At 41.6% G+C, this 14,702-nt stretch overlaps 1 protein-coding gene across 1 annotated transcript in view; it reads left to right on the forward strand.

The window, feature by feature from the left end:
* niban1a (niban apoptosis regulator 1a) overlaps nt 1–14,205 on the forward strand; it is a 97,318-nt gene extending 83,113 nt beyond the window's left edge. Inside the window, 3 exon segments of the mRNA XM_052012465.1 lie at nt 5,652–5,759; nt 7,610–7,721; nt 11,616–14,205. Of these exon segments, the coding sequence (XP_051868425.1) occupies nt 5,652–5,759; nt 7,610–7,721; nt 11,616–12,343 (948 nt within the window). The 3' untranslated portion in view covers nt 12,344–14,205.
* The last annotated feature ends 497 nt before the right edge of the window (nt 14,206–14,702 follow it).

Consider the following 14,702-nt stretch of genomic DNA (forward strand, 5'->3'; position numbering starts at 1 on the left):
TTATATTAAAATATAAGTTAATCAAGTAAAATATTTAGCACCAAGATATGTCTCTGATTGGTGGGATGCCACAGATGGTGTTTCCCAGGGCATGGATTTTTTGCAGCCTGGATCTTCGAAAAGCTGGCTGAATAGACAGTTGTATCTCCAACCTACAGATGGCACCAGACTAGAAAGAACAACGTGCTCTTGTCTAGATGGAAACAAGAAATTATATTGGGCTGTAGAAATTCAAGGAAAATGATGTACCTGAAGTTCAATGTGGGAAAGCTGAGTTTGAATCTCAGAAGGACACGGACAATAGTTTGCTGATGGGTGAGATTAGGAGTTCAAGGGTAGAATGCAAAAATGAGGATGTTGTACTTGGTTCAGAGCCTTGTTTAGATCCTTGTCACCAAGCCTTGGGAAAGAAACAAACAGAAAGTGTTGGAAATACTTGTTAGGTCAGATAGCACCTGTGGAAGAGAAACACAGTTAACATTTCAGTCCAGTGGACATATTGGTGTTGGCTGAGAGAGGATGGTGAAAGCTTGTCTCTGGAGCTAATTTGTCTAGGGTTATAAATAGATGGAGCATAGGGGAGGTAGAAAGAGAATCAAAAATGCCTGCACTTTGAGTGTGAAATGCAGAAAATAGTGGTTGCTGAAAATCTACATTTGTTTCTACTTGTCAATTACTGAGGAAAGAAAAGTTGCCCTTGGAAGAAATAAAGCTCTGAATCACTAGAATTATGCAGGATTCAAAATATTAGGACAGGTTACATAGAAGTGAATTTAATTTCCTTCAGTTTTGAAGGTTGGGAAGTGGTCACACTGAGGTGTTTAAAGATGGAAAAATTTCTTGATTCAGTGGGTGAATCCATAACAAGAGGACATCATTGTAAAATTAAAGCCCAGTGTAAAATCAAGAAGCACTTTTTCAATATGCACCGTAGTGGAAACCTGGAACTGTGGATGTGGGGCTAATATGAATGTAGGGCTAGTAGAAAACAGTGATATTTGTTGGATAAGGTTATCAAAGGAATATATATTTGTAACAGGCTTAAGGAGCTGAATTGCCTATTCCTATTCAAGTGTTCCTATAGTAATCATCTGCAAAGCAATCTATGGTTGCATTAGGAGATGTAAATGGGGACAGGAACATAGAAACATAGAAAACCTACAGCACAATTCAGGCCCTTCGGCCCACAAAGCTGTGCTGAACATGTCCCTACCCTAGAAATTACTAGGCTTACCCATAGCCCTCTATTTTTCTCAGCTCCACATACCTATCCAACAGTCTCTTAAAAGACCCTATCGTATCCGCCTCCACCACCGTTGCCGGCAGCCCATTCCACGCACTCACCACTCTCTGAGTAAAAAACTTACCCCTGACATCTCCTCTGTACCTACTCCCCAGCACCTTAAACCTATGTCCTCTTGTTGCCACCATTTCAGCCCTGGGGAAAAGCCTCTGACTATCCACCAAATCAATGCCTCTCATCATCTTATATACCTCTATCAGGTCCCCCCCATCCTCTGTCGCTCCAAGGAGAAAAGGCCGAGTTCCCTCAACCTGCTTTCATAAGGCATGCTCCGCATTCCAGGCAGCATCCTTGTAAATCTCCTCTGCACCCTTTCTATGGCTTCCATATCCTTCCTGTAGTGAGGTGACCAGAACTGAGCACAGTACTCCAAGTGGGGTCTGACCAGGGTCCTATATAGCTGCAACAATACCTCTTGGCTCCTAAATTCAATTCCATGATTGATGAAGGACAATACACCATATGCCTTCTTAACCACAGAGTCAACCTATGCAGCCGCTTTGAGCGTCCTATGGACTCAGACCCCAAGATCCCTCTGATCCTCCACACTGCCAAGAGTCCTACCATTAATACTATATTCTGCCATCATATTTGACCTACCAAAATGAACCACTTCACACTTATCTGGGTTGAACTGCATCTGCCACTTCTCAGCCCAACTTTGCATCCTATCTATGTCCCACTGTAACCTCTGACAGCCCTCTATACTATCCACAACACCTCCAACCTTTGTGTCATCCGCAAACTTACTAACCCATCCCTCCACTTCCTCATCCAGGTCGTTTATAAAAATCACAAAGAGTAAGGGACCCAGAACAGATCCCTGAGGTACACCACTGGTCACCAACCTCCATGCAGAATACGACCCTTCAACAACCACTCTTTGCCTTCTGTGGGCCAGCCAGTTCTGGATCCACATTACAATGTCCCCTTGGATCCCATGCCTCCTTACTTTCTCAATAAGCCTTGCATGGGGTACCTTATCAAATGCCTTGCTGAACTCCATATACATTACCTCCCTTCATCGATGTGTTTAATCACATCCTCAAAAAATTCAATCAGGCTCGTAAGGCAGGACCTGCCCTTGATAAAGCCATGCTGACTATTCCTAATCATATTATACCTCTCCAAATGTTCATAAATCCTACCTCTCAGAATCTTCTCCACCAGCTTACCAACCACTGAGGTAAGACTCACTGGTCTATAATTTCCTGGGCTATCTCTACTCCCTTTCTTGAATAAGGGAACAACATCCGCAACCGTCCAATCTTCTGGAACCTCTCCTGTCTCCATCGATGATGCAAAGATCATCGTCAAAGGCTCCACAATCTCTTCCCTTGCCTCCCACAGCAGCCTGGGGTACATCTCATCCGGTCCCGGCGACTTATCCAACTTGATGCTTTATAAAAGTTTCAGCACCTCCTCTTTCCTAATATCTACATGCTCAAGCTTTCCAGCCTGCTGCAATTCCTCACTACAATCCCCCAGATCTTTTTCCATAGTGAATACTGATGTAAAGTATTCATCAAGTAGCTCCGCTATTTCTTCCGGATCCATACACACTTTCCCACTGTCGCATTTGATAGGCCCTATTCTTTCACATCTTATCCTCTTGCTCTTCACGTACTTGTAGAATGCCTTGGAGTTTTCCTTAATCCTGCCCGCCATGGCCTTCTCATGTCCCTTCCTGGCTCTCCTAATTTCCTTCTTAAGGTCTTTCCTGTTCGCCTTATACTCATCCAGATCTCTAACATTACCTAGCTCTCTGAACCTTTTGTAAGCTTTTCTTTTCCTTTTGACTAGATTTATTATAGTCTTTGTACACCACGGTTCCTGTATTCTCTCTTCGCTCCCCTGTCTCATTGGAACATGCCTGTGCAGAACTCCACACAAATATCCCCTGAATATTTGCCACATTTCTTCCGTACTTTTCCCTGAGAACATCTGTTCCCAATTTAATCTTCCAATTTCCTGCCTGAGAGCCTCATAATTCCCTTTACTCCAAGTAAACGCCTTTCCGGTCTGTCTGTTCCTATCTCTCTCCAGTGCTATCGTAAAGGAGATAGAATTATGATCACTATCTCCAAAATGCTCACCCACTGAGAGATCTGACACCTGACCAGGTTCATTTCCCAATACCAAATCAAGCACAGCCTCTCCTCTTGTAGGCCTATCTACGTATTGTGTAAAGAATCCTTCCTGAACACACTTAACAAACTCCACCCCATCTAAACCCCTCACTGTCTGGAGATGCCAATCGATGTTTGGGAAATTAAAATTTCCCATCACAACAACTCTGTTATTATCACACCTTTCTAGGATCTACTTCCCTATCTGCTCCTCAATATCCCTGTTACTATTGGGCGGCCTATAAAAAACACCCAGTAAAGTTATTGACCCTTTCCTGTTCCTAACCTCCACCCACAGAGACTCCGTAGACAGTCCCTCCATGATGTCCACCTTTTCTGCAGCCGTGGCACTATCTCTGATCAACAGTGCCACTCCCCCATCTCTTTTGCCTCCCTCCCTGTCTTTTCTGAAACATCTAAAACCCAGCACTTGAAGCAACCATTCCAGTCCCTGAGCCATCCAAGTCCCTGTAATGGCCACCACATCGTAGCTCCAAGTATTTATCCAAGCTCTAAGCTCATCCGCCTTGTTCACAATACTCCTTGTGTTAAAATAGACACATCTCAAACCGGTCTGAGCACGTCCCTTCTCTATCACCTGCCTGTCCTCCCTCTCATACCTACCACTAGCTTTCTCTATTTGAGATCCAAACACCTCTTCCCCAGTCTCTCCAGTTCGGATTCCACCCCCCAACAATTCTAGTTTAAACTCCCCCCAGTAGCCTTAGCAAACCTCCCCGCCAGGATATTGGTCCCCCTGGGATTCAAGTGCAACCCGTCCTCTTTGTACAGGTCATACCTGCCCCAAAAGAGGCCCCAATGATCCAGAAATCTGAATCCCTGCTCCTTACTCCAATCCCTCAGCCACGCATTTAACCTCCTCCTCATTCTGTTCCTATACCCACTGTCACTTGGCACAGGCAGTAATCCTGAAATTATTACCTTTGAGGTCCTGCTTCTCAACTTCCTTCCTAATTCTCTATAGTCTTTTTTCAGGACCTCATTCCTTTCCCTACCGATGTCATTGGTACCAATATGTATCACGATCTCTGGCTGTTCTCCCTCCCCCTTCAGGATATCTTGGACGCGAAAACATCCTGGACCCTGGCACCTGGGAGGCAAACTACCTTCCGAGTTTCTTTCCTGTGTCCACAGAATCGCCTGTCCGCCCACCTAACTACAGAGTCCCCTATCACTACTGCCCTCCTGTCTCCTTCCCTACCCTTCTGAGCCACAGGGCCAGACTCTGTGCCAGAGACACTGCCACTGTTGCTTCCCCCAGGTAGGCTGTCTCCCCCAACAGTACTCAAGCAGGAGTACTTATTGTCAGGGTATACAGCCACAGGGGTACTCTTTAGTACCTGACTCTTCCCCTTCCCCCTCCTGACTGTGACCCACTTGCCTGACTCCTGTGGCCCTGGTGTGACCACCTGCCTATAACTCCTTTCTATCACCTCCTCATTCTCCCTGATCAGAGGAAGGTCATCGAGCTGCATCTCCAGTTCCCTAACGCGGTCCCTTAGGAGCTGCAGCTCGACACACCGGGTGCAGATGTAGCCTTCCCGGAGGCAGGGAGACTCCGGGAACTCCCACATCTGACACCGAGTACAGGAAACTGCACTCATACTCCTTCCTTTACTCAAGTCACCTACCTTTCCTTACCTCTTGCACAAAATTTCCTGAAATGCAAATTCATAGGATCATAAGTGCAAAATATAATTTGCAAGTCAGGCATCCAAAGTTGGAGTGAGTTATATAGAGGTTAATTTATGAAACTAAAGGCTTTTAAGGCATTTTTGAGATTTCTTGGATTTTTTGCTTCATTTACAACTGGTGGCATTTAGACATTCATGAGGTCAGTTCTAAATTATTAATCTTCTTGTTCTCTGCACCATTTTAATTACGCCAATGATTTTCTCGATGGGAATCCTAATATCTGGGATATCTACCAAGGGAATACCCATGGAGAGATGCCACGTGCCAGATGGCACACAAGACATTTGTGCCTTCCATCTATCTTTCCTCACCCAGATCTGTAACCTCTTACAAGAATCTTGATATTTGTGATTGATTTTGCATAGAATGGGGTTATCTTTAACATAGAATGAAAGTTTAGATGTTAATATTCTAAATTAGTATTATTAATTTGGTTTTTAATACTGCTTTGCGCATGGCATATTTTGAGGTTCTATAAAGATTTCAAATATTCTCTCACCCAGCAATATGACCATGACAGCAGCACAGTAAGGAAGAAGTTATTCCAGGAAGCTCTGGTGCAGATTACATTGCCAACACTGCAGAAAACATTGGCACCAAGTTATAAGCGTGTAAGTGACACAGGAGATTGAAATGGTTGCATTACTGTTGGATAATAAATACAACAATCAAGTATTAAGATATGAAGATATTCCCACACTCCAATCTCACCACATTATTTCACTTGACAAGCAGATTTGATATGGAGGTTCAGACATCCACATTGTAGCCCTCATAATTTCTTGGAATGAAACATCCCATCATGTAAGCTTGTATATTGGTATGAAAACAGCATTGGGTAAATCGGATTACCAAAAGTGATTTTAGTGCTACTTGTAAAATTTTTGAACATTGGGCCTTCTGAGATACCACTGTACCAACATTTAGTGTATTCATGAGGCAGGGCCATTCCCTCATGAGTTAACCCCTGCATTCAAATCAGAGAGCAGAATTTCCACCAAGCATATTAAGCTGGTTCTTATTCTGATTGGTAAACTACCCAGAGCTGTTGGTTCTTATACTTGGACCACAGTGTGCCCCTGGCCAGGCTGATTAAAGATGCCCAGTGGAGTCCAGGACCAGTAGTTGGATGGCTCTAATTTGATAGCTTGTGAGGCTTTTACCGCCAGACTCATCAGCTGCCACTGAGATTAAAGGTCTGTGAATGAATTTGATATTAACAAATATTCAAAATCACAGGTACAATTACAAAAATAAAATTAATATAAAAATTCAAAAATGTTAAAAAAAATTCAAACACTAAAAATTAAAACACTTAAAAGCAGATATGTTTAAATTAAATGAATTAATCCATATATAATGTAAATCACTTTCTACATGCTCATCTCTCTGCAACTTTTTCTTCTTAATCAAGCTAACAGATAGATCTACTTCCCACCAGCTCTAACTTAGGGCAGGCTATGCAAGGAGATTTCCAAGTGTAAATTCTGGGAAATCTGACTGCACTCTGCTGCCCTATGAGGAAATGCAGGAGCTCAGCACCAGCATTTGGAGACATAAGAGACTGCAGATGCTGGAATCTGGAGCAAAAAATAAACTGCTGGAAGAGCTCTGCAGATCAAACAGCATCCATGGAGGCGAGGAGTGGTCGACATTTTGGGTGGAGACCTTGCATCAGAACTGAGAGTGTAGAGGGAAGATAGCCAGTGCAAAGACTGAGAGTGTAGAGGGAAGATAGCCATTTTTGTACATGTTTACCACTGTCACATTTATGCTATGAAGTAGAAGCCTGATTACTAGCACCTCATTGGGAAGGAAAATGAAATCAGACCTAAGTCATCAGATAAAAGGAAAACAACTGAAATATGTAAATAGATATTTTGTGGGGATGAAGAAAATTTGAACTGATGCCAGACTTTATTGCTACATCTTCAAGAAACTTCTAAAAAACACCTCAGTAAACAAATTTAAGTCAATTCTCTGTAATTTATTTTATCATCCTTAACTAAAATATGTCAACTTTCTTCAAGAAGTTACTCAATTAATTAGGCATTTTATGGCTTTAGCATCACTATTTAACATGTGAAATACTTCCCTCCATTATTTAAAATAAATAGGTTAATAATTTTGAAGTTCAGGGATTAAGGATTCCTACCCATTGTTCAAGCAATCTCAGTATACGGTATATTTCACTTAAAAATATTTTTGATTTTCAGGAGTTAAGAAATGGCTGTGCTGATAGGCTTCATTTTCTTTTACAATATTGCAATAGTATAATGAAGAAAATTGGAAGAAGACAAGGGTAATGAGGTTATGTTTTCAACTTTCCTCCATTCAAAGATCACATACATGAAACTAGGAGATTTTCTGAGCTGTGGTCAATGTCATGCTAATGCAATAAATTGAAAGTCCAGATGGTAGGGATTAAAGTTGACTTTTTAAACTTTTTCTCCTTGAACAGGAGCTTCAGAAATTTGAGCAATACATCTTTGCAGATTACACAAAACTCGTTCAAGTGGAGAATATCTATGAAGAAATTTTACTTCACACCATTATCAGGGAGGTGATCAAAGGTAAAGAGTGTTTGCACATGTGTTTATCTAGAAAATCAGCCCAATCTTCAGATTAGCTGATAAAATCTAAACAGTTAACAGCTAAAATCTGTCTTGAAAAAAATTACTATAAAACCCCTGCCCTTTTGTAATTTAACCTGTAGATATACTCAACATTTTTTCACTTTCATTAAAGAGAGAAAAAACATTGTGGCAAGTGTCCTTCACACCTGTTGAAAACAGGTTAAGGTAGGTAGGTAGAGGATGGTTTGATGCTGTGAATTGGCTGCTAGGTAGCTAGAAGATAGCTCAAGCATCATGCCAAATTTCTCACTGAGGTTTCTCACTAGTCTCCTTCCTCAGCCTTTGCATTGAATGACACCTCCAGAATAATTTCCATTGTCTATCTCAATTCTACCTGCTCTGTCTTCTTTGAGTTTGATGCATTTCTTTCCTCAGCTCAATCTCTTTCTTCATGAAACTTCTCTAGCTGTACTCTCAGCCACCCCTTCACCTCACCATTGCACATGGCCTCACAACTCACATTTTGATTATCACAAATAATGCCATATTCTTTCCCTCAGCCAACTCCACTTCCTTCTGTGCCTCGACTTGGAAAACCTTTCTCTGAAGACACCTACTGCTAATGCACTTTCAAATTCTTGTAGCCTTTGGTGCTCCATCCAATGTGACACTGGTTCAACAAACATACCCATTTTTCCAGTTCTTTGCCCTTGATTCCATTGAAACCATTACTTGGTCTCACTTTAGTCCCTTGCCCTGGTATAGCCTTCATCTCTTCTCCATTAGATCCAAGGAATTTAGACATCAACTCAGTGGTGAACCACTGGCCTAACCTTCAATTGTCACGGGTAGCATGGTGGTTCTGTTATAGGACAAGCAAATTTGGAGCTTGGACTAATGAACCAGAGGTAGGAGTTCAAATCCCACCGTATCAACTAAGGAATATAAATTCAGTCAAATAGGTAAATCTTGACTGAAAGGATATATCACTGATGGTAATCATGAAACTGTTGGTACTCATCTGTTTCATTAATGGCTTTGAGTGAACAGAATCTCCTGTCCTCACTCAGCCTGGCCCGTGAGACAAGAGACCCACACCAATGTGGGTGACCTGTAATTAACCTCTGAAAGTGCTTAGGGAAGTATTTAAGAATAAAACTGAATGGTCTAACTGGTAACATAGACCTAGGCAGCAGATGCAGACAAAATTAATGGCAACCCTGCAGTGTATTCCCCACTAACATTTGGGGATGTGCCAAAATTTTGAGAACTGCCCCAAAGCTTAGTCAAACAACACCATCAGATACACAGAATCGCACATTAGAGTTCAGTGGGTCTCAGATTTCTCCATCATGATCCCTGGATAGGTTCTGTCCCACCAGCAGTGATAACACTCACTGGAGCTTGCAGCACAGTGATACCCAGGCAGGAACAGTGTGTCCTGGGAGGGTGGGGGTGGGGGTAAACATCATGCTCATTCCCAGTCACTGTCCTCACTCAGCATATGAGTAAGTTCTCCTCCATGTCAAACATCACTTGGAAGAAGAATGAGATCAGATCCCACCACCTCACATGACCCTGACTTGGAAATAAATTGCCAGTTCTTCCTCGTTGCTGAAACTCATGACCCATCAGGACTGTGGGAGTGCCTTCACAGAAGCACTGCTCATCGCCAACTATCAAGGGTAATTAGAAAAGAGAAATTTAAAAAATGGCCTTGCCAGCAACGCACTGAAAACGACTCTTTAAATAGAAGTAAGGGCATAGAATGTTCACTGGGTGGGGAACCTTAATATTCAATCAGTAATAGTGACCACTGAACTGTCCTTGTAGAGATGGTCCCATCTTCAGAACAGATCTAGCAGCTCAAAACTAGGTCTCCATGAGGGACAGTGGGCTGTCAACAAAACCGTTGTATTCCACCACTATCTGGAACCTCCTGGCAGGTCAATGGTTAAAGATTTTTCATCTTAATCCTTCCATGGTCTTGTGTTCTTCCCTCCTTGTCTCTGTAACCTCTGGTTCTTCAAGCCTTTGAGATCTCTGCATCCTCCAATTCTGACATCAATGAATGTAATTACTCCACTCATGCTGGCTGTGGTTTCAGCTCCTAAGCTTTTGAATTTCCTCTTTAAACTTCTTTGTCTCTCTATTTCTCCTCTCTCTTTCAGATATAATCTGTCTTTTTGATCAAGCTTTTGGTCATCTGACCCGATGGGTCCTATTGAGGCTCAGTGTCAAATTTTGATCAATGATGCTTTTATTAAACACCTTGGAATGCTTTCCTATACTAAAGGCATAAGTTGTTTTTTTTGTGGCACATTGAAAGTAAAGATCCTGGCTGAAGGTACAAGGGAAGGGCACAAAATTTCATTAACTTTCCAAACTCTCTTTCGTTTCCAAAATCCCTGATCAGGTTGTTGCCTTTCAAACCTGCCCACCTTTACTGCAACATTGTATTTGAATCTCTCCACTCAGAATTATCTTCTGCCTGCACTGACATAGACATAACTAAAGTCACAGGTGACAGCTTCTGTGACTCTGATTCCGGTGTATTATCCCATCTCATCCCTCATCACTTCTTATGAAGCCTTTTGTACATTTAACCATGCCACTTCCCCATTCACCAGCTCCATCCCCTCCTCCCCACCTTCCCAACCACTGATGTCTCCTAATTACCCAGCACAGTGAAAGCCCTTTCCCTTGATCCCAGTTTTACTGACCTGATTATAACAATGACTCTTCTACACACCTCCCTCTCAGTGGTTTTGGAATCCTCTGAGGACTTACCTTTAGTCCTTTCCGTGCTCAGTTACACCTTGGTGACACCATCTGAAGCCATGGGGTCAGCTTCCATGTGTGTGGTGCTGACAACCAGCTCCACCTCTCCAGCAACTCTCCTGACCTTATACCAATCCTGTTTATTGGCTGTGATCAGTTTTCTCCAGTTAAATATCAGCATTTTCTTTGTTTCTTATCCTGCACTCAATTCCTTTGCCTCTACTTGGCCTCTGTCTCAGACCATAGCAGATGGCGCACATCTTTGGCACCCTATAGAACAGCTTCTGAGCCCTGATAAAGTGACCACATACTATCATCCCTGCAACATCACCTGCCCCCCTGCTTACCTCAGCTTGTTTGCTGGTGAAACTTATGCCTTTGTCAATTCAGAATTGACTGTTCCAATGCATGCCTGACTGGCATTCCAGCCTCCACCGCCTGTAAACTTCAGCTGATCTCAAACACTGCTGTTCCTATCCTATGATGCACCAAATCTTGTTCAGCATCACCCCTAAACCTCTTTATTCATCCCAGCTGGTGGCTGCACTAGGAGTTTAAAACCAGTGGGTTCTGCTGCTGTTGTGGTGGGAATTGTGAATGAGAACATGTTGGCATTGGGCGAATGAGGTGAAGGCAGCTGCAGTAGCTGGTGACCCTTGTATGGCTTCAAAGCCTCCAAGGAAACCTTCAGCATTGCTGCCAAAAGACCATCCACCTGCAGTATCTGCAGCTTCCTGTTGCCAAGCCTCCAATTTGAAACTCTTATCACTTTCCTGACCTACCCTCACCTTTTCCTTCTAATCTCCTCCAGAATTCTGATTCTGGCCTCTTGTGCAGTCTACTCTCTGCGTTTCACCTTGTTGTGCACCCATTTGGGTATTTCCTCTTTGCACTGCTCTTACTTTGCATCTCCCTCTCCTGCTTTAAGGTTTTTTAAAACTCATTAACTAGCTTTTTGTTAAACTTGCTAACATTCCCATGGATGGCTTGGCATCTATTTTGGTTTGATTGTACCTTTGAAGTGTTTTTTTTGAGAAATACTTTTATTTTGGAAGGTTATCTGTGTTGTTTTATTTTCATTTGTAAAGCAAATTCTTTTTCTCCTGTTAGTGGTGCAAGAAGCTGCCATTTTGAAAAAACACAATCTGTTTGAAGACAATTTGCCTTATACCAGTGACAGTGATGGCAACCTTACTGATAAAACCGAAGGGAAGACACCACCAGGTTCTCACCCAGGAGCCCAGCCAAAACACTACCTGAAGGCTCGTGTGCTGAGGGACTGGAAGTTGGGTGAAAAAGTGATTTCACAAATTTCTACTCCTGCATCAGATGTTATACTGAATGAGAAATCAGAAAGTGAACAACCATCAACCTCTCATGAGAAATCTGGGGATGAAATTCTTCACTCCAAGCAGAATGGAACAGTGATAGCCCAACTTGATGTAAATGCAGTACAGGAAGCTACTTCAACCGCAGCGACTTATCAGGAAGCTGGAAGTCCAATTGAATTAAACAATGCAAACAATAATGAGGATGTACCAAGTAATGAATGTCACAACAGGCAAGAAACTGAAAAAGAGAATGAAAATATAACTTCAACAGCTCCTGATAGTTTAAAAGAAATTCATGACTTGCTAACCGTGGCAATAGTGCCAGCTGAGGAGAGTTCTGAGAATCAGGAAGCTTTGCTGTGCAAAGCAAGTGATGCAGGCCATGTTGAAGTGCACAGTGAATCCAATCCAAATATGGATAAACATTCGAAGGACCAAAGTGAAACGAAAGGTGAAGATGAGACGTCAATAGTTGAATCCATGGAAGTTCAGGCAAGAGAAAATTGAGGAAACTGAAGTAAAAAACTTGCTGGTTCCAGGCAAAGAATCTTGTGGAAGGGACAGAATGAGGAAGATAGTGAACCAGGAGCTTAACTTCAACAGTTGATGACTTGTGGAAGGTCAGGATAAGAAAAGTAATGAATGGAAGGGCTCACCATCAACAACTGATGAACTTGTGGAAGGTCAGAACAAGGAAGATCAGGATAAGGGAGATAATGAGGATGAAAACTTACCGTCAGCAGTTGATGAAGTTGTGGAAGTTCAGGGTAAGGAAAATAATGACAATGATGGCTTACCAGCAATTGATGAACTTGTGAAAGTTCAGGATGATGAAGATAATTTAGGCAAGGGCTTATCATCAACATTTGATCAACTCGTGGAAAATCAAGTTAAGGAGGATAATGAATGCAAGAACTTACCATCAACAGTTGATGATCTTGTAGAAGGTCAGGACAAGGAAGGTAAAGAGTCCAGTGAAGACTTATCAAAAACAACTAATGAACCACCACAAGGTCAGGATGAATTGGCTGCAGAACCTGAAAAAGAAGATATGTCACAAAAATGAATGATTGTTTGGAAAATGAACCTTCTAATGATAACATTGAGTCTGATGCAGTTTCTGGGAGTGGCCCAACATTGATCAAGGAGGAAGCTCAAGAATTGGTTCTATACACACGGTAGACACTGAAGTACTACATGCTGCTTCTGAAAAAGAGGAAGAGCAAAAGACTCTGAATCAGGATGAGTTAAAGAAGATGACAAGAATTCTCAGATGTAGATGGTCATTGACGTGAAGCAGAAGTAAAGGAATTAACTATGAATCAATATCATGAGCATCCTATCACTGTAGAAAATCATCCATTGAATCACCAGAAACAGAAGTAAAGCAACTTTATTCTCATGTGAGATGTCTAAAATGCCAAAAGTCCAACTTCTTTTGATTTGAAATCTTTTCTAGACTCATAATGCTTTCCAGATTATACCAGGCATTATATCCTATTTTGACTTAAATTTACAAATTAATCTTTGAAGAACAAGGGAAAAGACCAGTGTTTGCTTCAATTAATTATTCATTGCCTGTATCTTTATGTGAGCTTCAACTGGCTAAGCAGTCACAGGTGAACTGCCTTAACAAAAGAAGGAAATTCCCACATCCAAGTGAGTCAACAATAGTATGGAAAAAATATATAGAAAGAGTTAAGTCAAATGAAACAGATTATTGAAGAGACAGCTGTTATGTAAATTCAAAGGAACTTGAAACATTTAATAAGTAAAATCTTTGATAATCATGTTATGTAATGATAAAAATTATTGGCACAATATATTCTATTTGTAAGCCTTCAAGTAATGGGCTATCTTATGAGAGATTAACAGGGTGGCTGCTTCCATGTCATATACAGTACACGGAACAATTGCTGGAATTTTCTGCTTTATACATGCTATCAACACTTGTATTGCCATACAGTGATTTCTAGTACCCTGTTTATGGTATGGAATTGATAGAGTCAGAGAGCCACAGAATTGTACAGCGCAGAAACAGGCCATTGGGCCCACCATGTCTGTGCTGACTTTTTTTACCCATCTACCTGAATCCTATTTGCTTCATTAGGTCTGTATCCTTCTATATGTCGCCTACTTAAGTGCCCAAAGTAATTATGGTTTTAACCATGTGTTAATCTGTGACTGTGTAATAGAGTGCACAGTTACGCCAATACCAAAAACTAATTTTGAATTCAGAGTTTCATGTAAATATCATTCCCTATCCATCCAAAGCTCGCACAACTTGCTACTCATAATAAGTGCAGCATTAGACCTTGCTATTGACAAATCATATAAGATTTAGTGTCAGTGATTGCATGACCACACATTCATACTCTCCAGTACTTAAAATATTACAGCTCTCTGTGGCTGCTTTATAGGAGTCTGACAATATTATAATAGTCCTGGTGTGGTGTGTTGTATAAACAGGTCTTCAGGCATGCTACTGCCCTCAATTTGGGTACTAACTAAAGCAGGACTAATCAGACAATGTGGAATATTTTTGCTGCATCCTAACCTATAATATTAAACACTGCTGAAATTGAGGTTCGTGGTTGTAATTCTCAAATGAAAGCTTATCAGCTACCTAAAGTAAAATTGTGAAGTTCACTGCACGGTCACTTAACTAAAGGGAAGAAATGAAACATTTCCATTCACCTTACAAGAGAAGAAATGAGACAACAAAAATGGGTGCAAGCATGTCCCACACCACATTCGACATTCTTTTGCCAAGAGTTTCAAAACTCGAAACTTTTCATTTTGGTAGAGAGAAGGAATGAAGGAAGGATTTATTTAAGTGAGTGGCTTCTCCAGGCTGTTGCAGGTC

Source organism: Pristis pectinata, chromosome 3 (assembly GCF_009764475.1).
Source record: "Pristis pectinata isolate sPriPec2 chromosome 3, sPriPec2.1.pri, whole genome shotgun sequence".
NCBI lineage: Eukaryota > Metazoa > Chordata > Chondrichthyes > Rhinopristiformes > Pristidae > Pristis > Pristis pectinata.